This window comes from Laccaria bicolor, genomic scaffold, assembly GCF_000143565.1.
Source record: "Laccaria bicolor S238N-H82 LACBIscaffold_10 genomic scaffold, whole genome shotgun sequence".
In the NCBI taxonomy this organism is placed as follows: domain Eukaryota; kingdom Fungi; phylum Basidiomycota; class Agaricomycetes; order Agaricales; family Hydnangiaceae; genus Laccaria; species Laccaria bicolor.
In genome coordinates, this window is record NW_001889881.1 from 339,909 (window position 1) to 365,163 (window position 25,255).

At 48.5% G+C, this 25,255-nt stretch overlaps 12 protein-coding genes across 12 annotated transcripts; 7 read left to right on the top strand and 5 right to left on the bottom strand.

Moving 5' to 3' along the window:
* Positions 1 to 11: 11 nt before the first annotated feature.
* LACBIDRAFT_296345 (uncharacterized protein) lies at positions 12 to 992 on the bottom strand (the record flags this gene model as incomplete). The annotated part of the gene is made up of 4 exons (XM_001880364.1): positions 12 to 542; positions 595 to 690; positions 740 to 778; positions 831 to 992. The coding sequence occupies 4 exons, from the start codon at positions 990 to 992 to the stop codon at positions 12 to 14; spliced, it is 828 nt and encodes a 275-aa protein (XP_001880399.1).
* Positions 993 to 1,039: 47 nt separating this feature from the next.
* On the top strand, positions 1,040 to 2,100 carry LACBIDRAFT_249075 (uncharacterized protein; the record flags this gene model as incomplete). Its single annotated transcript, XM_001880132.1, has 5 exons — positions 1,040 to 1,336; positions 1,379 to 1,457; positions 1,506 to 1,620; positions 1,675 to 1,827; positions 1,887 to 2,100. 5 exons carry the CDS (start codon positions 1,040 to 1,042, stop codon positions 2,098 to 2,100), a joined length of 858 nt encoding a protein of 285 aa, XP_001880167.1.
* Positions 2,101 to 2,126: 26 nt separating this feature from the next.
* Positions 2,127 to 3,603, bottom strand: LACBIDRAFT_294023 (uncharacterized protein; the record flags this gene model as incomplete). Its single annotated transcript, XM_001880365.1, has 7 exons — positions 2,127 to 2,468; positions 2,522 to 2,596; positions 2,650 to 2,679; positions 2,734 to 2,784; positions 2,839 to 2,937; positions 2,994 to 3,188; positions 3,235 to 3,603. The coding sequence occupies 7 exons, from the start codon at positions 3,601 to 3,603 to the stop codon at positions 2,289 to 2,291; spliced, it is 999 nt and encodes a 332-aa protein (XP_001880400.1). The 3' UTR covers positions 2,127 to 2,288.
* A 178-nt stretch (positions 3,604 to 3,781) lies between these two features.
* On the top strand, positions 3,782 to 6,592 carry LACBIDRAFT_296348 (uncharacterized protein; the record flags this gene model as incomplete). The annotated part of the gene is made up of 16 exons (XM_001880133.1): positions 3,782 to 4,165; positions 4,220 to 4,328; positions 4,385 to 4,517; positions 4,567 to 4,622; positions 4,673 to 4,749; positions 4,806 to 4,874; positions 4,927 to 5,119; positions 5,172 to 5,268; positions 5,316 to 5,325; positions 5,375 to 5,592; positions 5,653 to 5,744; positions 5,797 to 5,994; positions 6,048 to 6,175; positions 6,230 to 6,338; positions 6,389 to 6,426; positions 6,479 to 6,592. The coding sequence occupies 16 exons, from the start codon at positions 3,782 to 3,784 to the stop codon at positions 6,590 to 6,592; spliced, it is 2,025 nt and encodes a 674-aa protein (XP_001880168.1).
* A 297-nt stretch (positions 6,593 to 6,889) lies between these two features.
* On the top strand, positions 6,890 to 7,974 carry LACBIDRAFT_296349 (uncharacterized protein; the record flags this gene model as incomplete). Its single annotated transcript, XM_001880134.1, has 7 exons — positions 6,890 to 7,027; positions 7,080 to 7,162; positions 7,212 to 7,273; positions 7,331 to 7,384; positions 7,437 to 7,584; positions 7,640 to 7,770; positions 7,832 to 7,974. 7 exons carry the CDS (start codon positions 6,890 to 6,892, stop codon positions 7,972 to 7,974), a joined length of 759 nt encoding a protein of 252 aa, XP_001880169.1.
* A 424-nt stretch (positions 7,975 to 8,398) lies between these two features.
* Positions 8,399 to 8,969, bottom strand: LACBIDRAFT_294024 (uncharacterized protein). The gene is made up of 2 exons (XM_001880366.1): positions 8,732 to 8,969; positions 8,399 to 8,667 (listed from the first exon to the last, which is right to left on the bottom strand). The coding sequence occupies exons 1-2, from the start codon at positions 8,856 to 8,858 to the stop codon at positions 8,603 to 8,605; spliced, it is 192 nt and encodes a 63-aa protein (XP_001880401.1). The 5' UTR covers positions 8,859 to 8,969; the 3' UTR covers positions 8,399 to 8,602.
* Positions 8,970 to 10,163: 1,194 nt separating this feature from the next.
* Positions 10,164 to 10,349, top strand: LACBIDRAFT_296351 (uncharacterized protein; the record flags this gene model as incomplete). Its single annotated transcript, XM_001880135.1, has 1 exon — positions 10,164 to 10,349. One exon carries the CDS (start codon positions 10,164 to 10,166, stop codon positions 10,347 to 10,349), a length of 186 nt encoding a protein of 61 aa, XP_001880170.1.
* Positions 10,350 to 10,588: 239 nt separating this feature from the next.
* On the top strand, positions 10,589 to 10,891 carry LACBIDRAFT_296352 (uncharacterized protein; the record flags this gene model as incomplete). The annotated part of the gene is made up of 1 exon (XM_001880136.1): positions 10,589 to 10,891. The coding sequence occupies one exon, from the start codon at positions 10,589 to 10,591 to the stop codon at positions 10,787 to 10,789; it is 201 nt and encodes a 66-aa protein (XP_001880171.1). The 3' UTR covers positions 10,790 to 10,891.
* A 3,786-nt stretch (positions 10,892 to 14,677) lies between these two features.
* On the top strand, positions 14,678 to 16,595 carry LACBIDRAFT_144265 (uncharacterized protein; the record flags this gene model as incomplete). The annotated part of the gene is made up of 9 exons (XM_001880137.1): positions 14,678 to 14,721; positions 15,026 to 15,215; positions 15,261 to 15,497; positions 15,531 to 15,644; positions 15,700 to 15,812; positions 15,873 to 15,969; positions 16,022 to 16,165; positions 16,222 to 16,333; positions 16,363 to 16,595. Coding segments are annotated over 9 exons (1,284 nt in total), but the record flags the coding sequence as incomplete, so codon positions are not given.
* Positions 16,596 to 17,798: 1,203 nt separating this feature from the next.
* On the bottom strand, positions 17,799 to 19,658 carry LACBIDRAFT_296354 (uncharacterized protein; the record flags this gene model as incomplete). The annotated part of the gene is made up of 4 exons (XM_001880367.1): positions 17,799 to 18,961; positions 19,020 to 19,092; positions 19,146 to 19,530; positions 19,582 to 19,658. 4 exons carry the CDS (start codon positions 19,656 to 19,658, stop codon positions 17,799 to 17,801), a joined length of 1,698 nt encoding a protein of 565 aa, XP_001880402.1.
* Positions 19,659 to 19,787: 129 nt separating this feature from the next.
* Positions 19,788 to 20,172, bottom strand: LACBIDRAFT_296355 (uncharacterized protein; the record flags this gene model as incomplete). The annotated part of the gene is made up of 4 exons (XM_001880368.1): positions 19,788 to 19,863; positions 19,918 to 20,017; positions 20,075 to 20,105; positions 20,158 to 20,172. 4 exons carry the CDS (start codon positions 20,170 to 20,172, stop codon positions 19,788 to 19,790), a joined length of 222 nt encoding a protein of 73 aa, XP_001880403.1.
* Positions 20,173 to 20,305: 133 nt separating this feature from the next.
* Positions 20,306 to 24,933, top strand: LACBIDRAFT_296356 (uncharacterized protein; the record flags this gene model as incomplete). Its single annotated transcript, XM_001880138.1, has 16 exons — positions 20,306 to 20,873; positions 20,922 to 21,042; positions 21,092 to 21,322; positions 21,378 to 21,495; positions 21,549 to 21,691; positions 21,753 to 22,008; positions 22,067 to 22,144; positions 22,195 to 22,331; positions 22,385 to 22,530; positions 22,582 to 22,640; positions 22,685 to 22,748; positions 22,812 to 23,146; positions 23,201 to 23,579; positions 23,632 to 24,086; positions 24,140 to 24,206; positions 24,257 to 24,933. The coding sequence occupies 16 exons, from the start codon at positions 20,306 to 20,308 to the stop codon at positions 24,931 to 24,933; spliced, it is 3,834 nt and encodes a 1,277-aa protein (XP_001880173.1).
* Between the last annotated feature and the right edge of the window lie 322 nt (positions 24,934 to 25,255).

Genomic DNA, 25,255 nt, shown 5'->3' on the forward strand with positions numbered 1-25,255 from the left:
AGAATATGACTTTACCCTCGTCTCAGCTGTGTGAGCAGATCAGAGAACCCAGAGAACCAAGGGGCTCTTGAAGGCACGGGTTTTGGAACCGATTTCACAAACTGATGGACTTCTTTCGGCTCTATCTGCGGTCGTCCTGACCAGCGCTCTACAGTTTTAACTAAACTGCGCTCGAACCAACGCATGACCATTGATTCTTTCTCCCACACGCCAGTCGTCCAAATCGCCAACGGTCCCGCAGGATGGAAGTCGTTGACATGTGAAGCCCCCTTTTCTGTTGCGACTGTGCCGCTCTTCTCGAATGCGCACGATAAGGTGGTTCCTAGTATTCCTTTGGAGCTAGATTCGCAGCTTTTGCGCATGCGGTTCGCCATGACCACGTCCGTAAATATCCTGTCGCCTACAATAACCAGCTCCTCATCCCTGATAGCAAATGAAAGGGACAAGAAGTAGGTTCGGATGGCTGATATGCACGAGTAGGCAGGCTTGAATGTTTTGTGGTGAAGGACGGGAGCTTGGAGGTGGTGGGATACTGATTCCGCCTGGGACCAGAATTGAGACGGAATCAAACACTTAAAAAGAATGGGAACGCGCCTGTATTCCCCCTGCATCCAACCATGTTCCAGCCGAATTGCTCACTATGAGAACATGTCTGTCACCGAACGCTTCTCGGCACTCTTTCCATGCTTCCTAAGTCAAGTCAGTCAATGAACATACAATGTGACGGTAGCGGTATTACCGTAAGTTCAGGAACAAGAAAGTCCTTGTGCGGAAGGGTCTGCGATAGAACGTTGGCGTATGACTTAAAAGAATGTAGTATCTGGACTTACAAGGCAGTTGTCCTTGTCAAATACGATGCCTCGGTATCCCGCTCGCCTAAGTTTATGAAAATCAATATGCCGGATATCTTTAACAGCGATACTAGGCAGAACAAGACGAGGGTATAGAACGAGTTGAAAGGGCACCAGCAACCCCGGAATATTCAATGGCATCAAGTTGCAGGTGGTGTAGATTCCCACGACTACATTGACTTGCAACCATGACCGACCTATTCTCTCGTGAAGCTGACTTTCTAGGCGGCGAATTTTCTTCGTCCCACAAGACTGACATTGGGTCAGGCGACGACATCGACTTTGAACGCGCCGCGTCCGCTTTCCCTGATATTTCTCTCGACGGCCTTGGAGACATACCCACACCAGCAGCGGCTTTGGCTGGACGAGCCAACAACAGTTTCTCATTTGACGACTTTGATAGCCCGGTAGAGAAGGACTCGGCGGTCAAGGTTACGGGCGACGATGAGCTGGACAAGTTCCAGAATGAGTTTCCGGACATCCAGGTGCCTCAGGTGTGTGTGTCATGCTGGACGTTGTAGCTGGAGAACTCGTTGGGATACGTGATATGTACTCACGTATCTGCTTTGCACTCGACGGGGCTCTTCATTATCTATCGTTCTACATGTTCTTGAGAGTCATACTGATATTCTCCGCAGCACCGTTCACCTCCAGTCGCTCAACCACCTTCATTCGGGGCAACCTTCGCACCTCGGCCCCAACCCTCCACATTCTCCTCTACTCCCATTCTAAACCAACCCATCGAAGAGGAGGAGCCGCAGGTGATCAAGTGCGTTCGCCTTCGCTGCTTTCACCGTACCTCCTGACCGAGCTCTTCAAACAGAGATTGGCGCGAGAAACAACAACTTGAGATTCAGGAGCGAGACAAAGCTTCCAAGGCCCGCCGTGAAGAAACCATTGCAAAGGCGGAGCGGTCAATTGACGAATTTTATGAAAACTACGCCAAAAAGAAAGAACGGAATATCAGGGATAACAAGTACGCATTTCCGTCCATTCTTACCGACCCAATAGTGACCTTGCTCTTTTCGTTAAAAGAGACCAAGAGGCCGAATATGTGACCCACCTTAATGCGTCACTGACCACTGGCACAACTTGGGAGCGAATTTGTGAACTCATTGAACTCCAAAATTCCCAAAGCAAGACGATCGCACGGACGGGTGCAGGAACGACGGATTTGACACGGTTCAAAGAAGTTCTCCTGAGACTGAAGAGGGAGGGGGATGCAGCTCCTGGTGCAGCTGGATACTAGACTTTTGTGATACTCCTGAAAGTAATGCGATTCGTTGGCTTTCGTAGTGAAGCCCTCAGCATCAATTAAATTATGAATACAAAATCAATATCATAACAGTAATAGTTGGTCAATCAGCGCCAGGTATCCCCTATTAGCCCTATTCATATCCGCCTGGTATAATTTGCAAACGCGATGTCAACAGAAAGTTACATCTTTGCTTTCTCCACCGTAGTAGCACCAGCAGCATCCTTTGAGGGAGTTTCAGTCTCTGAGGATGGCTCGACATCTGCAGCACTCGAGGCGTGTTCATCAACAAAGGTTTTGATTTCATCCGCCAATTTCTCCTGAACGCCATCGGGCTCGTTCTGCAACTCATGATAACCACCCTGCATGATGTGGGGTGAGCATGTTGCTTTGTGAAGCTATGATTGGGGCGTACTGGGAAGAGTGTAATCTTTTTCTTCAATGCAGGTATCTTGTCATGGAAGGTTTGAGAAGCTTTGTGGCATGTAACCTCAAAAAAAAGGTCAGACTTTGAGCCAAGGAATGTAGTAGAGTCGAAGGCACCTTATCCTCTGTTCCGTGAATTATAAAAGCCTACGAAGATAATGTTACAGGCTTTTAGCGAGAAGAACAAAGGAAGATGCTGACAGGTAAGTCCTTGGGCCAATCCTTATGTGCGGTATGAAGAAGACTTTCGCCCTAAAAATACAACGTCAATGGACAGCCTGAAAACCAGGAGACAATGGTATGCACCCTACTCAACATATCATGTATTCCTTTCAGTGAACCTGATTGTTTGATGAGTGGGTCTTTCAAGTAGGCTTCGTTGGAATCAGCGTCGTGCGACAGTTCCTATGTAATAAATCTCTGATGTTCATCTCTTGTGCATAGCAATGATTTGGCCCTACCTCTGCCTTGACGTCTGCTGGGATCAAGCTATGTGGCGCTAACACGCTCAGCTTTCCGCCAATCCATTTCAAGAGCTTGGGAGCGGGTGTGGTTTGGGAAATAAGAGGGCTCGTTGCAATAATACCGGAGAGAGACGAGATATTGGTTTGAGAATGATCTGGCCGAGCCGCATAGCTCAACACTTCGCCGCCACCCTGGAAAGGCAATCAGAGCGCATTTCAAATATTTGAAAACACCCACCATGGAATGACCCATTAAAAAGACAGGGAGACCTTTAAATGTCTCCTTGACATGGCTTATTGCCCAGTCGATGTCTCTCATCTGGTCCTTCCATGAAGTCTTTCCATAGGCACTTCCCTTACTCTTCTTTCCCTCGGTGTCCTGCGCGGTCAAGCCAAAGCCGCGTTGGTCGTACGCAAAGACAGTAATACCGCGCTCAGCGAGTAAAGGATGGAAATGGGTGTACCTCCCGACGTGTTCGGCAAAGCCATGCAAGAAGACGAGAGCAGCTTTAGGGGGAGTTGAGGGTGGGGGAGCGTAAGTGCGGGTATAGAAACTGGTATCCAGCGGACCAGAGAGCCAGGTCTCGGTGTATTTAGCGGTGGACATGTGAAGGCGCAACAACTGTCGCGAACAGAACATTGGATTCTGATAAATACCGTGTTTATCGCAGCTTGATTCAAAAGGATGTGCCAAACATATTTTACCGAGAGCAAGTCAACCCGTTCCGTTACCCTCAGCATGCGCATGTCTTCGTCTGCCATAACTTCTCTCTAATTAATCCAGCATGCTCGGAATATGGGCTACCAGTTGTTCGCGTCCTCCAGCCTTGATTGGCTTGGTAAACCGTACTACATGTAGCCACAGGACCCTCGTTTTCAAGCCACGCACGTCATTTGTCAAGCAATTTCAAGCCCACAGGCCCTATACCACTCCTCCTACCCCCACTCAGATTTCGAAAAGTAACAACGGGTCTATATTATCTCGCGTCTTGCCATTCCGTGGCGGTCCTCAAAACACTTCCTCCTTGCGAAAAATTGTTGCGCTCGCGAAACCAGAAACGAAGCCCTTGGTGGCTGCCATCGGTCTCCTTCTTGCCTCGTCGGCCGTCTCAATGAGCGTACCCTTTACTATTGGCAAATTAATTGATTTTTTCTCGACGAACAACCCCGTGCGTTCTGCCCTACGTTCTCTGAACCTAGCTCAACTCGGCTCCCCTTGTTAGCAAATACCATTTGGCCTGTCAACGTGGGAAGCATCTGCCCTACTGTTGGTGTTATTCACCGCTGGGGCGGCCGCCAACGCTGGTCGCGCAATGATAATGAGACTGGCAGGTGAGAAAGCCACCCACTCCTGATTTGACATCAATTGACCAACCATTTCCCACTAGGACAACGAATCGTGGCTCGGCTTCGTGAAAATACATATAGTGCCGCTCTCAAGCAAGAGGTCGAATATGTTGAACGAGGCGAAGGAGATGTCCTTAGTCGATTGAGTGTTGACACAAGCATAGTCGGTGAAAGGTCTCTATTTTGTTGGTACTCCGGCACGCAACTCATCCCAAATTATTAGCGTAACACAGAACCTTTCTGATGGACTTCGGGCCGTCGTTATGTCTTCCGTTGGTCGTAAGTTTCCCCATCGAGGTTGTTGCGCAATTCACGTATCTGTCTTCCAGTTGGCGCAATGTTTTACGTCTCACCCACATTAACAATGTTGATGTTGGCTGTCGTACCACCAGTATCATTGGGTGCAGTGCGTCTTTTCTTCTACACACTTCACAAAGCTCCTCCAAACAATTCTCTGAATAGGTCTTCTATGGTCGTTATCTCAAAAAACTGTCAAACAAGACTCAGGAAGCGGTAGGAGAAATGACCAAGGTGCGGACCTTCTCTTCCTTGAATTTCACAGAATTTTTCACACCCTTAGTAGGTTGCTACGGAATCACTATCCGCTCTTCGCACTGTTCAAGCCTTCAACGCCGTCCCACAAGAACAGCAAAAGTTCCACGATCGGATAGATAAGATTCTGATGCTTGCAAGAAAAGAAGCTATCGCGAGTGGCATCTTCTTTGGAAGCACTGGTTGGAGTGGCAATATAACGTTACTTGCTTTGCTTGGATACGGTTCGTCGATCATTTGACGTAGTTCAAGATTTGGCATTCTAAAACGACGCAGGTGGGACGCTTGTATCTCATGGGACGATTTCTGTGGGAGACCTCACAAGTCTGCTACTATATACCGTTTATGTTGGAAGTGGTCTGCAAATGCTCACGTAAGTCTATTTTGAATGATTTCGCGGTTGTGTTTAACTTGCTGCAGTTCATTTTTTGTACGTCAGCTTTCTCCTGTAGCTCACCCGACCCTAAGTCTCTGTCAAGTCTTCCATCATGCGCGGAATCGGAGCAGGAACGCGTGTATTTGAAGTCATAGATCGAACACCCGCGATCCCAGACGACTCAGGATTATCAGTTCCACCGGATCGACGGGGCGTCGTCAGATTTGAAGGGATTTACTTTGAGTATCCCAGCCGCAAGGGTGTGGAGATCTTGAAGGATTTTAACTTGGAGATGGCTGTCGGCGAGAGTATTGCTATCGTGTAGGAGGCCATGCCACGCGACGCACATTCATCTCGAACTGACCTTTTATCGACTTTTAGAGGGGAAAGTGGGGGTGGCAAATCTTCCATCCAATCGCTTCTTCTTCGGTATTATGATCCTGTAAAGGGAAAAGTGACTTTTGATGGCCAAGGTTGTCGCTTTTGCCACTGTGTATGTCGATTTTCCACTGATATCATTCTCAGACATCCGCGAATTCTCTGCGACATCATGGCGCAGTATCATTGGTGTGGTGCCCCAGGATCCTGTCCTCTTTACGGGGACCATTGCGACCAATATTGCATTCGGAAACCCTGATGCAACTCGCGAGCAAATTGAGAGCGCTGCCCGTGAGGCTAATTGTGAATTTATCTGGGGCATGCCAAAAGGTTTCGATACTGAAAGTAAGTCGCATGCTTTTACCGACTTATGTATCCGCCAATTTTTTGATAAACAGTTGGTCGTCTGAGTCTCAGTGGCGGACAGCGTCAGCGTCTTGCGATAGCTCGCGCGCTGCTGAAGAAACCCGTGATTTTAGCGCTCGACGAGGCTACGAGCTCTCTCGACGCTACGTCTGAGCGGAGGGTAAGATGGCTATGTTGCATATAATACCTGTCAAGGAACTCACAGACTTTTTAGGTCAATGACGCTATCGATAAAATCCTCAGATCACGACAAACAACCTGTTTGTTTGTAGCCCATCGGTTGTCAACAATTGCTAGAGCGGAACGCATAGTCGTTCTTGAAGGTACGTGATGTGAATATGAGTACTTTCACAAAGGTCCTAAAAGGGTATAGGCGGACGAATAACTGAATCAGGGACATATCGGGAGCTAGTTGGTCTATTTCTTTCCCGTTCATACCATTGGAGCTGATAATGATTTTCAGGTCACCGACGAGGATTCTAGATTCCGAGCTCTCATGGCTGCACAACTAAATGCAGCTGCTGGAGAAAGCTTGTACATAGAGCGGGTGCCAGAAGTGACACCCACGGATAATTAGGAACGTGCTTAGATGTATTTGAATGTACGTATATCTTCAGATAGACACCACCCCCACACCTGTATCAAACTCACACCATCAAGCGTGCTTTGGTTTAAAACGTGGCGTGTCAACTACAGCACGTCGACATGGACGGATGCTGGACGACAGACGCAAGTTTTACTGACATCATGGCTCACACGTTGGAATGCCTCATGATGCGTGGTTCGCGAACCTCATTTATTAGAGGCAATTTCAGCTGGTGTCGCGAAGTGCTTCAAGCTGTTATACCCCCATTCGCAATTCTAAGCGTACGCTATGGAGCCTCCTACACCAACGAGCACCGGAGCAGCTCATCTATCCCCTACAAAAGATCACATCGACACAGTTCCTGATGCATTTGTGGCTACCAGAACGTTGTTCAATCGGATGAAGGACCCTCTCAGCGGGTTGGACGTGAGCCTGGATTATCTTTCACCGCCTCTGTCTGATAAGCACGTTTTTATAGGCAACGTATGAGGATTTACAGGGACAAAGTATGCAGGTTGCCCATCTGGCGGGGGACGTAGGAGCGAAATCAGAGATTATCGAGTTCGTTAGCGCGTGCTTGTGTTTGAACGGTGTTGATAAAGATGGACAGAATATGCCAGCAAATACAGGACCAAGATCGACGACACAAGGAGGCGGTCGACGAAATTCAAAGTGTGGCTTCTCTGTCCTGTTTTCTGCACCAGAGCGTATGACGATCATGATCAACAGATATCCTCGACGATTTGTTCAAGAACCAGGCCATCGAGGAGATGAGAAAGCAGGGTAAGTTTTGAGCCAATTCTGGCTGCATACCCGGTTGTTGAAATAGCAGTAGTGGAGGAAGAGCTAGCCGCGCAGATCGATGAGGTTGTTAAAGAACAAGTCGCCGCGTGTTTGGAGACACACATCCCGCCAGAACTTCAAGATGAGGTGGTGGAGAGCAATGAGGAGCTTGAGAAAGTCAGGATGGCGTTGCATAATTCGTACGTTCTTGGCACGAGAACGTCAAACTTCATTCTTGACGGATGGTTCATTCAGAGAAAGCAGGCGCGCAAATGCAGATTTGCGGTCAAGCAAACCCGACGCGTTGCTACACACGATATATATGTCGGATGGCAAGGTCAGCCCTGCCTTCCCGAACGATCTCAAATCTCTATTTGGCCTAGACGGTGAGTTGTTCCACAAAAGCGGTAGATGCGAAGAGTGTGCTCAATGGATGTCTTTGAACAGGGGAGACTTGCAAAACCATCATGCTTCATTACGAATTGCCTAATCCGACTGAATCGCGGGACCGGAACCTCAATAGAATTATGCAATTTTGCGGGGTCAAGTACCAATTGGTGGAGAGAGACTATGTTGAAATTTCCGCGTAATGGCTGACAACATGTTTTAGGTGCGTCCAAACGCATAGGCGCTGGCTAGGTGACGACTACTGGCAGTGAAGACTCAACTACGTATGCTATGGACATAGCGGCAGAGGTAGAGGTCGGAGTAATGCCCAGAAACAACCGTTTCCTGATATACTACTACTACCTGGCACGTTACTTTGACGTTACTGATACTGGGCGCTCGATAGTCTCTTGACAGACCTTGTTATGCCTTGACCGCTGCATCTGAACCCTCCATAGCTAAGCCACTCCAAATAACGTTTGCAAGCTGTGACGCGTAGCACTGGGTAGCATTGGCGCGAACTCTACAGTGGCAGGATTTTGATTTCATCATACCTGAACCAATATTTTTAATATTTATCTTTCATCGTTACAATCAAACTATCACTTCCTCAAATTCATCACGCTTCTCAATTATTTATCACATTGTCTGATGTAGTACCATATTATCTCTGTACATAAAAACGTCTCTCATGATTATCTATGATACAAAAAAGAGTCCGGGACGTCGCGAGCCAGCCTGCCGCTAACACATATGTACAAGCCATGAACGTTGAACTTCAAGCAGGTAGGTAAAGACTGTCCTCCAGCAGTGCCATCATCTCCCTCGCATTCACCCTGATAGAGTCCCGACAATCGTCATAAAGCACATCATATTCAACCGACCTGTCCCGCTTCCTGGAGTAGCCAATAACCTCATACTTCACAGGATCATCCTTATCCAAGGGTACAAATTGCTTACCGTGCAGATGTTCGGGATCTTGGAAAAGTCGGAGCTCTTCAGACGTGATGCGCCTCGGCTGTACGATATCCATGTTTTTGTCTCCAGCCTCTAGACCACAACGCGAGTCCATCACTAAGCTGTCCATATCTTTCGCAAGAGCCTCATATATGCCCTGATAGACGTTGATGGGCACAACGCAATCCACAGGCGATGTCAAATTGGTTGTCTCTGAATCGTTTCGCTCTATCTCCTTTGTCTGGATGAGATGGTCCTGCAGCACAGAGCAAAGCTGGGCAAAATGGTGCTTACCTCCTGTATCGTATCAACGTTGTTTGTTGTCACCTTATGATCACCCTGGATGGGAGGAGTAGAGTACTGTACTAATACGACCATGACTTCGCATCACGCATCACAGAGGTCATCGAAGGAAGTGAAGTGAGGGTGATGTCACGCATCACCCCGGTTTTCGAAGTCATTTTTTCCTGTTCTAAAATGGCTGATTTTTCTGGCACCTACGGCGCCCATAGGCATGTAAACGCCACAGTGTATATGTTATCTACTTTCTAATGGGAGATGTCCCACCATCTGAGGTTTTCTTGCGTGTACAACCTGTTCTTGATTTTCTTACATTGGCCTTCCCGCTCCATGGCCGTGGTGGGGTCGAGTACTTGGCCTTCAACCTCTTCAATAAGAGTCTCTTCTGCTTCAGTTGCTGGTATGACTCCATCTTGTCCCATTGGCACAAAAGCCTGGTCTGGCTCGTTGAAAAGTTGACATGAACGTCATCCTCAACAACCAATTGCAGAAGCGCCGAAGCCATCACACTCTTCGTCACGCATCACTAGTGATGTGCCGGGCCCGGCCCAAAGCCGTAAGCCAGCCAGGGCCAGCCGTCCCAAAGCCGGGCCTTGTTGGGCCGTCGTCGAGGCCCAAGAAAGCCCAAAGCTCAGGCTCGTTATGCTTGAAGCCTTGAGCCGTGGCCTGAGCCACGGCTTTCGTGTGTTTCTTAGATATGCGACACACCGTCGTCGAGGCGTGACGATGAGATCAACAGGTCACACGTCACACATCCCTTTCCACATTACTTACCCCCACCATAGTCTCTCCTACACCGCCATTTGGGCCCCAGGGTGATGGCAGAATGCCGAAATTCCTGATCGGCATCAAACCTCCCCCCTGTCGGCTATCCAATTGACAGCTGTTGAGCAGCCTGCCGGATCCCAGCTGGCAGCTAGGAGTTTACTTTGTGGACACCAGCTCTCGTCTAAAGCTGTTCAACAGCGTCGCCCACAAATTATGATACCTCCACATTTCTCACTCAAGTACCACGTTTTATGAAGTCCATAGTATCTAGCACCTCTTTAATCATTAAATTTATATTTATTCACCCCCTTCGGATTGCCTTCGGAACAACTTTAGTGAAACACACTTGACGAAGAGTGTGGGAAATATGTTCATACTCAGCGTACTCCGCAGCGTCAAAAAGGGCGCAAATTCTTGTCATCAACCCCATTGCCTCCCTCGTCAAGCTACAACCTCGCCACAATCACACGTCTTTGCCGCTGCCACCATCGTTATCGACCACGTCATGCCTCTCCGCCGTCTCCAGCTCCACACCAACGCCCAACACATATGACTGGCAAAGTTTGGAGGGGGTTGAGCATTGCCAGCAACAACACCACACTAACCAGCCACGGACGCGAACTCGCTGCCACGTCGACACCCTGTTGACCAACCTCGACATCATGGTCGACGTCCCCTCGCCTGTCACGTCAGGCTCCCTTGCTTGGTAAGTAAGTGCTCACCGGCACAGCCTATCGGGGGCTGCTGCCCTCACTGTTTTGTTTGTCCAAACCCTGTTGCAGTAAGTCGCCAATGTCAACCTATGATGTCTACGGTCTACCTGCTAATGTGTACATTCCCTCTCTAGACTACTTCACCCCTCATGTCGCCAACATGTCGCTAACTGCTTGCCGTCACGTCACCTCCACCACCAGTCAACGAAGGGGGGCACATGGGAGAGAGTATCATGATAGCAGGGAAGGGAGCCATTTGGGGGCAAGCAATAGCATATAACTAGCCTCTCCAGTAGTAGTAGTAAGTAGTATTGATCGATTGTATATGAATTATCCCCCTCATTGTTACTGAGTAAAAAATATCATAAATCTTTCTAAACTATATGGTTGGATTGAGGTGGGGATTTAAATGGGATTTTCAGGTGGTTGAATACATTGTGGCCATACTATAATACATACCCCCTCTACATAACCACCCACAAGGATGATAGCCAGGATGGTCAGCTGGGAATGGGCTGGACCCGACACGTCTATTCCAGCTAGCCTGGAACCAGACCCCTATTAGTTCGATTTTGAGCTGGTGGCCAGCATCCGTCACACTGGTGACAATGTGGGAAAATATAGTGGACAGGCCGCGTGCTCTAGGTTGCTTCCACATCTGGCCCAAATAGTGGTGTAGACAGACTTCGATATATGTGTAGTCGTACCTTAGTTCACGATATATGAAGTCTGTTGTTTGTCGCGCCCCAAAAACCGCGTCAGGAAATGTTTATGTAATCTTCGGACTCTGAAATCGCGGTCCGACCTCCTCGCGTCGATATTGGTCTGCTCCCTTCATGCCCTGACGTGATTTTGAATACAATCTTCCCTTTACGCACCCTGAACACTGACTTTTTGGCTTTTTGAACTACTTCGAACGCGTTATGAACACAAAAGAATGGCCAACCCCCGCTGGCAGGACCCTCTAGGGCTACAACACCATTGGCAAAAAGATTATACCACTGTGGACGAGCGGGCTGCATATGGTTCAGCTCAAACTCGTTTCAGCTATCCTTGATGGACAAGTTATTCTCTGCAGACTGCTGCACTACAACTGGAGATGGGAAATCGGTAGCCTTTTCTATTCCCTCCAACACCGCAAGTCATATCCCGCTAATCTGCCCACCCGTTCAAGGCCAATTGGCGTCGTGGTCACACCGACGAAGGGATTAGCCAGCAATATTGTATGATTACCTTCTTTGTGTGCGTTCTGTCACTAACAACGTTCTAGGTGAACGAACTTTTGTTGTTCGAAACTCAATGTATCTACTTTCTCTTATTGCCACGAAACCCTCAGCAAGGCGCGAAAGGTTGGAGCTCATTTGGCACGAGAGATCATGGAATGTGTTAGGTGGCAGGTCATAAGTGTGGATGCGGAGCATCTGTATGACAAGGAACGGAGAGAGATCACCGAGAGCCTGACTTTTCGATCCAATGTCGTGTTCGCATGCAGTCCACCTGATCATTGAATGGGGCCTTTCATTCCGTCCAGCATTCGAGGCTATCAGAACCTTCTTCCATGGACGCTTTCCGTTATCGATATTCATTGTTGGACTCAGTGCGACATTGGAACCCGGGGCCCCAACGTCTTTTTGCAAAAGTGTGGTTTTTTTTTTTCAAGGCAACTTCCTCCTCATCCGGAAATCCAACGAGCGCCCAAAATTCGAGGCAGAGGGCGGAAAATGCGCGATATAATGTGGGGCTTCCAGCACCTCAACCACAGGCGTTTTCTTATAGATTCGGACAGTTCTGACATTGTTTTCCATAGTAATTGAAGTTTGAATATAATATATTATAATTGTGATAGGAAAGGAGGATAGTAGGGCTGTAAACACGTAGAAAGCCAAGAGGGAGCATGCAGTTGTTGACGCGTTGTTGACGCGCCAGAGTTTCAAAGTCCGCAGATTACATAAACATTTCCTGACGCGGTTTTTGGGGCGCGAAGAAAACAGGACTACCCCCACCATCGTCCCTCACCACACGCGCCCCATGTTAAGGAAGCCAGGCAAGGATGTTGAGATACAAAGTAAGTCACCCAATGTTCCTCTTCCTGCAACCTCACCTCAGACACCCGGTCGCATAAGACAAAATGAGCGCGACAGCCCTCAAATCCCATACACGTGAGAATTCCATTCCTATTCATCGTTTACCACTGATAAAAGTTCAATGAACACAGGAATGGCCAAACGACCCTCGAAGCACTACAGGAAGAACATCAGGTAACCCCCAGCACCCTAACTACACCCTCCCTGCCCGCGAATTATGACAGGAGCGCCCCACGATGCCTGCCGACAAACAGACACCGCAATCTCCAACATGGTTAGGTTGATACAAACCACATCACCCCCTCTACCTCCCAGCCTCGAGCCGCCTGCTGGGATACGACGACCAACGTGAACGAAATGAGCCAGCGTGAGGCTGAAAGACCCAGCACAAGGTTGTAACACCCAACGTGAGGCCAAAGGGACGTAGCGTCGAGCAACGCAAAAGGAAGTCGAATGACCCTACGTGAGGCAGAACGACCTGACATGGGTTGGATGAATGGCCTACCATGGGGTCGAACGACCTGATCCGGAGCGGCGTGTGGCACTCAGGATGTCCAGGGGTAGTGGTAGGAGTCTTCAACCACTTGGCTGGCTCGACGAGAACCTTCTGCTGCTCTTTCATAGTGAAGTAGAATAGTTTGTCCCTTATTTAACGAATAGATGCCAATTACCTGAGACTTGAGTATAGAAAGAGTCAAAAAAATTATGTATCCTAGGTATACACTGCTCTTGACGTCGGTGGCCACGATGAGCAAACAAAGGCCCGCTACATTTGTGCAACACACTCAGTGTAATCGTAGGGATCACACAATGTATCACTTTAGCCTATGAGCCGTGGCCTGAGCCTGAGCCAGGCCTGAGCCAGCCTGGAGCCTTGCACAAAGCTCAGGCTTGAATATCGACAAGCCTGAGCCGCTCAAAGCCGGGCCATAGCCGTGGCTTTCAGGCCAAGCCGGGCCTGCACATCACTACGCATCACATCGGCTGTTGAAGCGGCGAAGAGATGGTGAAAATATGTCACGCCCTATAGGGCCCGAGGACTTGGTCGTATTAGTACAGTATAGAGACATCCTAAAAATCATCAATGAGATGTAGAATACAGGACAGGGTAATTGAACTGGATTACTCACGCTAATTCATTATGCCTCTTCAATATCGCCAACTGAATGCTTTCATCATACTGTGAAATCTTGCAGGTTACAAGGCCCATGAGGGCCCCATGAGCGGCATGCAATATTTTGACACGACTGGATATGTTAGACGGTAAAACCTTAGCAGCCTTGCGAAAAACTCAACTCATTGAAGTCCTGGGGTACTGTATGACAAATTTCATCACAGCGAGCAAGATACTCGTCGACGTTATCTTGTGTGGGTTGCCAGAGTTGACCATGTTTTGCGACGAGGGGTGACTGCTTGATATTTGCCATGGCTGCTTCAAACCTGGGTGGGTCTGATCTGAGCACTTCAGACTGGTCTGTGAAGATGGTTTCATATTTGATCCGTTTTTGCGCCATATCCTCAACAAGGTCGACTGCATTGGAAGCGCGATGCATGATGCAGAGGAAGATGTTTCACAATGAGGTATGAAAGCAAACGGAACTACAAATGAAAAAGAGCCAGAGCTCGCAAAGCCAGCCACACGCGGCGCATATTTATGGCTCTCTACATCCAATGTAAGCTCTGATACGGCGACAGCGATTGACAATAATCTGGGGAACTTGAAGGCCATAGCCAATAAGGTATTGAGAAACCTTGTCACCATCTAGGGCTGCCATTGAGGTAAGAGCAGGTAAATTAGCGATCAATGTCCTTCAAGCAAAAAAAAAAAAGTTCAAACACAAGGCACTCTCCGATCTTCTTCATTCACAAAAAAAAATCATATGGAAGGGTTGTTCCATCTCTAGATGTTGCATTCAAAGCCTAGGGGTAGCATGTAGAGGGTCAAGGAAGGTCGAGAGACATGGGTATGGACATACTCGTGTTGCCTTACTATCAACTCTATGGAGCTGTCGTTCAATATTGTTTAGCTGCTGCCCAAAGTTGTTCAACTGCTGCTGGACTGGTGCAAACTAAGGTGGTGCCGCAGCTTCCATAGCAGAAGTCAATACACGTCAAGACAAGGTTACAAGTAGGCTATGGGTTGAAGGCCAAGTAAAATGTGAAGACGCCGTAGTTGTCAGATCGGAAATCCTGGCGTAGACTTTTAGACGCGAGCGTCGCAGTTGGTAGGTCTAAAGCTTGTGAAGTTGATGCGAAGGGAGCTTGCTTCGTAATCTTACTCGAGGTGACTAGTAAGCGCTTAAGCCATCAAGCTTCAAGTCGAGCCGGAACCCCTGACTCCTGCTACTATCCTACTACATCTACTATGCCTCAAACGTACGACGTTCAGTGCTTGCTCATTTGAAAATATGCTCATCGTGAAGGCTATACAGACCTGTTAATTTCTACGGTGGCTCACCTCTGAACCGTTTGTCCTGGCTCAGAACATCTCAGACGTTCCTTAACGCCATTATCGCGCTTCCCAGCACGCGTTGGCTTCTTTTCAACGCAGGGCAACCCCTCGTAGCCTCCTCAGCTCATGTACCGACCAAGCCCTCTTCTGTTTATCTCACAACGAACGACGTGAAGCCCTTGCTGGGAGCTGAACCTTACTTCGGTCAAGGGCAGCAAGTTGGTGTCCTCCTGCAAAGCACCGCCAGTAAAGATTCTCATTACTCTCCGACGGAAACGGCGCGCCATCTTGGTTCTCGGATTGTATTTCTCGGCCTGCATGAGCCCCAGTCGGACGATAACCCCGCCCTTCCCTCGTCAGAGTTTACTGACCCGGATTTGGCGATGCCAAAGCTGAAGGGTACCCCATACTTTGCAATGGACGTTGCAGATCTTGATCTCCCTCATCAGCAAGTTCAAGAAATTTTGACGCTAGCCGTTGGACAGGGTCAAGTTCCGTCTTGGACAGAGCCTAGGGGGTTGATGTCGAGTACGGATCAATTTTCTGCTGCTGTTTTTGCCTCAGCTCGTAGTCTTGTCGACTGGAATTCACGCAACAAGGTTAGTTAGACAAAGATGGCATGCGCTTTGCAGGCTGATTCATCTATCTGAGCAGTTCTGTCCTGCCTGCGGATCGCCCACGTATTCACTATGGGGTGGTTGGAAAATTGCATGTTCATCGTTGTTACCCTGGCAAGACAGTACCGAGAGAGCTCCTTGCCCCACAAGGTACTTACGAATAAGAAGTTAGAGTGAGCTTCAGGTTGATCACTTGTGAATTTGCAATAGCAAAGGACAACACAATTTTACTTACCCTCGTACCGATGCTGCTGTCATTATGATTGCGATTGACGAAAAGGGGGAAAAAGTCCTACTGGGTAGAAACGTATGTATGGCCGAGAAACTTTGGTGGAAAAATCTGCTCACAATTTATGCAGGCGAAATTCCCCGGAAATTTTTATTCCGCCCTCGCCGGCTTTCTCGAGCCTGGAGAGTCGTTTGAAGATGCCGTCGTAAGGGAGATGTGGGAAGAGGCCGGCGTTCGCGTCTGGGATGTCAAGTATCATTCTGGGCAGCCATGGGTAAGGCCAACAAAGAATTCATCGTCTTCCAAGCATTAGAGTAATGGCGATTTTAGCCTTATCCATCGAACCTCATGGTCGGATTTTACGCTCGCGCCGATTCCACCAAACCTATCCGAACAGACCTCGATAATGAGCTTGTAGGCAAGTATATCACGTCACATTTGGGTGCTTCACCTCAATCATGCTCTTCATAGATGCTCGATGGTACACCCGCCAAGAGGTTCTTCATGTGCTCAACCACCCTGAAGGCACTAGATTTACTAGAACAGACGTGAAGAAGATGGCTGAAATTACCGAGGGGAGACAGGATGATTCCCAACCTTCCCCCCCGGCCTCTGAGGCTACACGAAGAGAGGGCGATCCGCCTTTTAGGCTACCCCCTACTACCGCAATTGCTGGTGTCTTAATCAGGGACTGGGCGGACGGCAAGATCGGGTTTTATGAACCAGAAGGGAGAGAACACAAAGGAAATCTATAACTTTTGATCGAGGAATACAACGTGAATTGCGAAAAAAGTAAGCATTAAGATTGTTGTCGTTGTGACGACTGAGAACGCTTCAAGCATCCAGTCCACACCTGCCCATTTTTTGGGTAAAAAGTAAAAAAGTCAGAGTTACGTCCAAACTGGTGGTGGTCCACCCGCGGCGATAAGTTCTTTGAACACATCTGTGAAATCCCCATATAGATCCGTCCCCGACGCTCGTTCAGTCTAAGAAAAGGGTTCAACGTCAGCATTTTACTCGGTTTTGGTGGAACAAGAGTGGTCCAAACCTGCGGAGTCTTATGCCATACTGCGAGACACTTGGTGGTTTTCTCCACCCCGCCCTTGAATGTATAGATCGCCTCCAGAGTAACGATGGCTTTGTCGTGAAGCACGCGGACTGCAAAGAAGACGTTAGGTTCAACTTGAGCTGGTCATTTCTTGATGTAACTGACTGTCACGAATCCTATAGGTAGATGGAGCTCAGCGGAGAAAATAACAAAGCAAGGATGCCTACACATGATCGAGACTCTCAACGGCGCTATACTCCCAGGCGAACAAGCCTTCTATGGCAGCTGTGCCTGTGATGGGAGGCGCGTTTCCGAAGTGGACCTTGGCGCCTTCAGCGAAGTACTCGCGCACTACGCCCACGTCTTTCGAGTCGGCTTGTTGGTACATCTGTTGCGACAATCAACAGTCTAAGCTACCCTCCAGTCTGAAAGCGTTTGAAAGTATACCTTTATGACCCATTGAACCCCAGCCTCGACCTCTTTGTCGGTTACGGGGAGCTGTGAATCAGAGGTAAGAGCGATTTTCATTTTGATTGAAGATAAGAGAGGGGGGGAATCTACTGAACGCCGTTCGGCAAACACTTGTTTAAATCATGGTGCTTTCGGCCTTTACTCAATACCGGGAGTCTGAATAACGAAAGTCAAACTTACGATTTTGGCCCCGTGGTGGCTTATGCTCACACATGAGGCGCGCTAGTTAGGTCACTCCAGCGAGAACTTGTCAGCTCTCATAATTACTATGACATAAGAAAGTGTATTTACTATATGATTGGCAACCCGTTCATCCTAGATTAGTTGGTCCATTTATCTTACAAAAGAATCGTACACCTAAATTCCCCAAAAAGGTATGAATATTTTATCAATACACCGTCGAGTCTTTCAATCTCCACCGCCATAGGGGACCCCACCACCACAGAGATCCCGGTTTCTCTGCAGGATGGCGAGGAAGGGGTGGGATTGTAGGGCCTGCAGATGGAACGGGATATTCGCCATGTATCCCGTGTCCTTCATAATCTTCACCTTCATCACCATCGTTGGGTATCCGCTTCCGTCGCCATTCACTTTTTTCGTACAATTCAAGGTCGTGATGTTTTTGACTCTGGTTCAAGTGTTGCTGACCAACATTCCGACTTCTGCTTCGCTCCTCCCTTCCGAGTCGCCAACCAAAGCTACCAAGACCCCAGCCAGATGCTTGACTACGGGGGTCCACAGCACCGTTGCGCTCGAGTTCTCTAAGGCGCTCTACGCGCTCCGCTGCTTGTTGACGAGCCGCCGCGACGTGTTCCCGGCGAAGAGATGCGTACCAGCGGCGCATGAAGGCAGGGAGGGCACGAGGAATGGTGGCCAAGGACGTTAAGGTAAAATCGGAGGTGGTTGAGTGGGCGGCGCCGGAGTGGGTTGCGGATGGGGCGGATTGCGACACGGAGGAATTGGGAGGCACAAGAGGGGCCGGATCCGAAGAATGTGATCTTGTATCAGTAAGCAAACGAGACTGGGCAGAGGTTGAACCTTCTCGATGGCCAAAGGCTTTCGTGACACCTTTCCAGAGATTCTTTGAAGTATCTTTTGATGATGCGCGCCTGTCTTTCGCCTTTCTTCTCCGTGACTCTCGTTTCGCTTCCCTTCTGAGTTTCTCTCGCAGTTGATCTTCCCCCACCAGCCCACTACCACTACCCGCCCCAACCCACCACCACCATCCGAGGAAGCTTTGCCAAAGGACGACAGCCCACATGAGGCCAGGAAGCCAGACAAATTCATCTTCTTTATGCACATACAGAAAGTTGAGGGCAGTACTGACGAGGGCGAGGCTAAGTGCAGCGCAGCCAAAGGCGGCCGTGCCTCCGTCAGTCCGCCAGGCTTGTTGACGATTGACGAGAAAACCCCAAATGAAAAGGGAAATTGTGAAGAGGAGGGAGAGTGTTGCGTTACATACATTGCGAACAGCCGAGGCGATGCTGTTCGCTTGAGTGCTTCCACTGATGGGAAGAAGCTGCATGATAGCAGCCACCACAGCCAAGGGGCCTAAATAGCCAAGTAGGTCGACGAGCTCAAAACGGTGCATGTGAGTGGCGTGGCGTACCGAGTAGGGTAAAAATAAGCCGTCCCTCAAGACGTGAAGGATATAGGAGGGTAAGAAATTGAATGTGAGTAATCTGTTTGATGGTGTTGAGAGGTGCATAGGTCGATGAAATGCAAAATGAAAAACCTGTATCAAGCCAGAGGTAGAGGCATTCATGACGAGCCATGTTGCTCGCTCGGCAACGCCCCACAGATCGGTGTTGAGATCGAGGTCAACAGGAGGGACGTTGACAGCAATGTAGCTAAGCATGTAAGGCCATTTCTCGCTTTCTGCCCAAGCTGCAGAGAGAACGACGTGGATAGTGGCAATGAGGGAGATGAGGAGGGTTGTAACGCCTGAAAGCTGGAGAACATAGTTGACCGGTGCAAGAGGCCAATGGTATTGAGCGGTGAAGATGAGGTGAATGAAGAGGACAGCGACGAGGGTGAGGATAACTCCAGTGAGAAGGATCTGTACTGGAAGAGACCTAGAAAAGGGCGGCCGGTACTGTAGATAAGGGTCAAGAGGAAACCTGGACATGGGTCAGCTAGAAACGACGGAAGATTGTGCGAAAAGGACCGACTCCGTTGACGAGTTGGATGAATTCTGCGCCGAAGCAACGCCACAGAGCAACGATAGGAGGCAAAAAAGAGTATCCATTGATGCGTTCGACGGCGTCGCTCAACTCGCGGTCAACGACGACGACGACGACGGCTAGTGGTGCGGAGAACAAGTAATTCCCACGGTAGGTAATATAGATCTCATGGTACATTTGATTGAAATTCAACTCTAATACATTTCCAAGCTCATGCCATCATGGATCTCATAATCCGACAATGTTATATGGTCTTTATAAATCGTATACCTGGAATAGCATGCAATCAGTTCACTGGGCATCTTCAATCTGCTCGAAACTTGCCATTTCTTAAGTTGGATCTTGGAAGAATCGGTACCCGTTTGCGCGGCGATGAGTTTCTTCAGGTCACCCACAGTGTCGTCTGGGCTACACTTGACTCGAACTATGGAATACAACATGAGGAAATGTTCGAAGAGATCAGAGCAAAGAATAGAGAGACCTTTGCGTCCCAACCGATCGTTTGCGATAACCTAGAATTTAGAATCAACGGGATCGTTTACATCGTCGCGACTGACCACGTACCTCGATGAGGGCCATTGTGAACGATTACTCTTCGTGACGTCGTGACGATAATATCGCACAATGTTTGCAGTTGCTTGCTAACTAAGGAAGCACAAACACGGGGGTTCCATAAGTACATTCCGCTCATCGACCAACTCGTTGAGCGGCCATGAATTCCTACCCGCCAGAGCTTTTGGCGCAGTTGGCCCCAATTATGTTTGTCGCGGGTTTGGATTCACCTGCAACAAAATCTCAAGACGCATTTCAAGTACTCACCCTTCGCCTTCGTGATGCCCTTCTCGCACAGCGGAAGGTAGCAATTTGGCAACCAGAGAAGACTAAATCTTTCCAAGTTGTGTTGGTCGACAGGGACGTTCGATTTCCACCTAGAAAACTCCTCCCATTAGATGATCCCCAATACGCTGCTGCACATTCACCTCTCTCACCACTTACCCCCTCATCACCCTTACACCCCGATGGATTGATTGCGCCAATATGGATTAGGAAACATACAACCCTTCTGCCCTCAGTTTTTGTTCTTTTCCTCCGCATTTTCGAGTTTTTACCTCAAGCATCGAGAACAGACTTGCCAGATGCAGATCGCGAACGGGAGAGGGAACAAGAAGAACGAAAACGGGACACAGAACTGTCTGCGGAGGTGGCCTTACGGAAGAAGAGTATGAATGAACGAGGCATCAAGCTTACAGTCGTTCTTATGGCGAGCAGGAGGATGTTAGGTGCGTACTTTCTGATTACGTAATCGGCGCATTTGACTTTGGCGCCAGATGACCCTACATTAGACGCTCGATTGACATTTATCAGGAGGCAAAGTGGGCTTGATTCAAGAGCTGCCTTGTTTGTTCTCAGCCCAGTTAGCGCGGCAGAGCTTAACGATTTCGTCAGAAGGTGCGAGGAATGATTATCATCCACCCTATTTCGCATTCACCTCCCACAGCCTTCAACAAGCTTTATATGAGCCAGCGGTAGAGTATTACACTGCCCACTCCAAGCGTGTTCGTAGGAAGCGGAACCGTCACTCGCAAGCTCACTCATCCTACCCTGGTCCACCGGCAGTGAGCGGTCTGAATATACCTCGACCATTGAGACCTGAAGGATGGACTGTACGTTACGAGTATAAAATGGCTTGCTTTGCGGAATTTAGAAGTGAAGATGAAGTTGCTTTGAAGTTTGTCTCTCCATTTGACTGCGTTCTGGTGGAAACAGATCTCAGTACAATCCAGGCATTATCAGGATGCTTACGACATGTTAATCATCATGTTTGGATCAACCGCTATTCTTCCACCACGTACGAAGAGATGGGCGGAAGCCAAGGTTCTAGCTGATTGTATCAATATCAAGGTATTTTTTTCAAAATCTCCAGACATTATTTTTTAGTCTAACCCTTGTACCAGATCGTTAAGCTATATCTTTACAATAATGAACATGCTTTGGCGTTATCCCACCACAATACACATATCCGGCAATTTGGAGATTTCTCTCGAGGTTGGGGCATCGGTGAAGAAACATTCGAGTTCTGGAGTTGGGTCGCGAGACAGTATGTTACGCCCACCAATCACTGCCTCCCGTGATTTCCGAGCTGAGGAGCCCCTTTGCAGACATCGAATACTTGCGGAGCTCTTAGATCAAGGTGTCCGATCCGCATTGGTTCTACCAGTCCACACACCTGCCTTGACTTCCCAGAATCTACATGTGCTTAACCAAAGTACTCGCCTCCCTGGAGAACTTGACTTTGCGCGATCTGCTGGGATAAACCCTAGTCAAGCGTTGCAGCATCCAGGATTTTATTATTACATGGCAGCAAGATGCACCGAAATGCGAAGAGAGCGATTTCAAGCAGCAATAGAGGCCGAGGTGAGCTTCTGTTGTAGCCACCGGTTGAGTTTTGGTCTAGAGGTTTTTGGCATGTCAGCTCAGCTCACAACCTGCGACCCTGTCACCGGGATTTGCGAACGAGAAGAAGGTTGAGCATCTAGCCATCATTCTCGAGGTAGTCCCAATCAAAATTTCGACCAACGTAACGAGCTCACACTTTGTCAGCTTTACACCAAGGCATATGAACTCTTCAAGAAGTACACCCCGGCATCTTCGCAAGGCCAAGGGCGTTTGACGCTTTGGATTGCGTACCGTATAGCGCAGACATATCATCAATCTGGAAAGTTCGATATGGCTGTTCGGTATGTTAACTTGCACGTCATAGGAAGGACATATTTATGCGCCAGCCCTGCAGATTTTTCGAGCGCATCGCCAGAACATATCGCAGAGAGAAATGGTATACAATGCTTCGCCCACTACTATCAACATGGTATACGTGTGCGCAACAATTGGGCGATGTTGAGCTCAGTATCTGCCTGCTCATTGAAATGTTGGGTCATGGTGAGGGATCACCTATCCGATGACTGCTTTGTGCTTATTCGAGGCTCACAGATTCCGTCGAATCTGAGGACCCTGGATCACTCGAAGACGATCTCTTAGCCGTTTTGAAGGTACATCTATTCTTCCTGTGTGAGCTGTTCTAACGAAGGACCAGAGCACTGTACCGGCAAAGCCTGAGGATGCCTTGGTAGTCGACTTATCCGAGGCACAACCGATCTGTATGTGACACGCTTTTGACGGCATATGGATGGGATTTTCAAACATCGTAATTTTTTATTCAGTCGATTCGTCGGTTATTTTCTGGACTCCCGAGATCAACGTCAGGGAGTCATCAGCCTTCCAAATTTCCCTCGCAGCTCCAACGTGTAGGACCATCAAATCGATTCCCTTTTCCTCCCTCGCAGTCTTTATTCAAGACAGAGTTTCTCCGCTGATCATACGCCATTCTCCCTCTGATGCCGATCCGCCTCTGCTGGGAGTAGTAAACCTCGGGCACATCTCACCGTCCGACGACGACGATCTTGAAGGCTCCAGGACTGCTGATCTACGCTGGACTCCTGGTAGCACTATTGTCTTTCGCGGAACGATGTCTTCAGACGTTCCCTCGGTACTAAAGGTCACGGCTGCGTCTTCTTTCCCTTACAAGGAGCCTTAACACTTCGTCACTCAGGTAACCAAACTCACATTAACGATAGAATTGAATACATGGAAGGTGGAAATACCCGTACCTCCGTGTAGCTCTCGCGTTCAGGGAGGACATGCGCCACGATGGTTAAGCTCGCTTGACCCTCCAAAATTCATACCTATCGAACGGGAGAATTACGATTTTACTGCGTACGTAATATTGTTCACTTCATTGAGCTTTTTCGAGCAACAGTCCTCCAGCATTAAACATGTTCCGCATCGATTGGATGTTTCTCTCGTGCATCATGCTCCTGCATTTCTGGACGAAAGCTACCCCATTGTGGTTCAAGTCACGAATACTGACACCCGGTCCTTTGATATTGTTGTTGATATTCTTCTTCAGCCCACGGAAATCGACGATGCTGGTGAGTATGACATTCTTTCTCTCTTCTCTGGTCATTTCTCATATGAGACCAGTTAATTACATTGTGGTGGATGATCATCAGTCATCCGGCCTCATCAAGGGCATCCAGCTTGGCGTGCTTGGTCCGGGAGCTAGTGGCAAGAAGACCATTCACCTCTTCAACTCCGGTGCTGGTGGCGAGAGGATGATCGATGTGTCAATACAATCTCGGCCAAATGACTTGGAGGATGAAACAAGTGAGGAGGATGACGACGAAAATGACCTTCTGTCGGACGACAAGATGGAAACTTTGCGGACCCTCGTAATACCAACGGTGAACCCGTTCAAAGTCACAAGTGACGTCAGTTATAGGCATAAACAGGAACCATGGCCCGGGTTAGCCGATCTCCAGACCTTCGATGCCAAATTCTGGGATGATAGACGAGGGGGTGAGGCAATCGCAAGCATAAAAATTGAGTGTAGTGGTCCGTGGAATTTGCTGCTTGATGGCGTGACTCTGGAAAGGCAGGTGAGGCATTGTTCTAGACTTCTGTCGCAATTTGAAGGTCTAACTACTACCAGGACAATGATCAAGCAAAGATCATTGAATGTTCAACAGATCAGGACGATGCTGGCATGTTCCCTGCTGGTAGGACGCTCCTTACGTCTGGAAGATAGTTTCTCAATTTTTTAAAAAAGAATATCTCCCGGGTGACGAATTCTGTGCAATTTCTAGAATAAGCCTTGCAACAGATGAAGAAATTTCAGAAGATTTAATACTGGGTCCCGGTCGTTTCGTCGTGAAATGGCGCAGGTTAGCATCTGTTTCTTTCAAGAGATACTTCATGCCAACAACCATGAAAATCAGAAACAGTCAAGATGCTGAACTTGACGACCGCCTTTCTACTACTTTTATTTCCCTTCCATCGCTACGACACCCATCTGATGGGTTAGTCGCCCTTCTTGATGTCCCACCCGTGGCGACACTCCATGATCCTATCACACTATTCCTTACCATCCGCAATTACCATCCATCTCGCTCTGCGAACATCACTGTTCAACTCGAAACAGATGCGCTCGATGGCTTCATTGTAGCCGGACTTAGAAGTGGGCGTATCCCTGTGCTACTCCCCGGCGCGGAAGAAAGGTTGCTGTGGAGACTTATACCCGTTGAATGCGGACATGTGCGCATACCTCGATTAAAAATCTTTAATAGACGAACAGCCATCGTCGCCGCGCAAGGATCCGACCAATCAGGAAATGCAGATGTTCCTTCTGGGGAAGTCGTTAGGGTTGTCAATGTGGGGCATGATCGGGGTAGCGTCGATGCCGGTCCCACTGGTGGCGAGGACCATACGATTCTTGTTCTACCCTAGCACGTCGTAAGTTATCTATCATATGTATGCTGTAAATGATCTTCCTTAACATCCTCCACAAGTGGTGTATATAGAAAATCTGATTGGGTCCTATCGTCCATACGAATGAATTAACGCCTGTGTTTTCAACATTCATTCATATCATATTGTCAACGAGTGGGAAAAGAAGGGCCGTCGCTGGTTCTGAGTTGTGAAATAAACGGGAAGCGGAGGCGGAAAAGCAACGCACATGTTTATCTGCTTGATATTGTTTTGCCTTGATATGTCATCTGCACCGCCGGAAACGCGTTCACCCCTTGTTATTTAAATGATAATAGTGAGC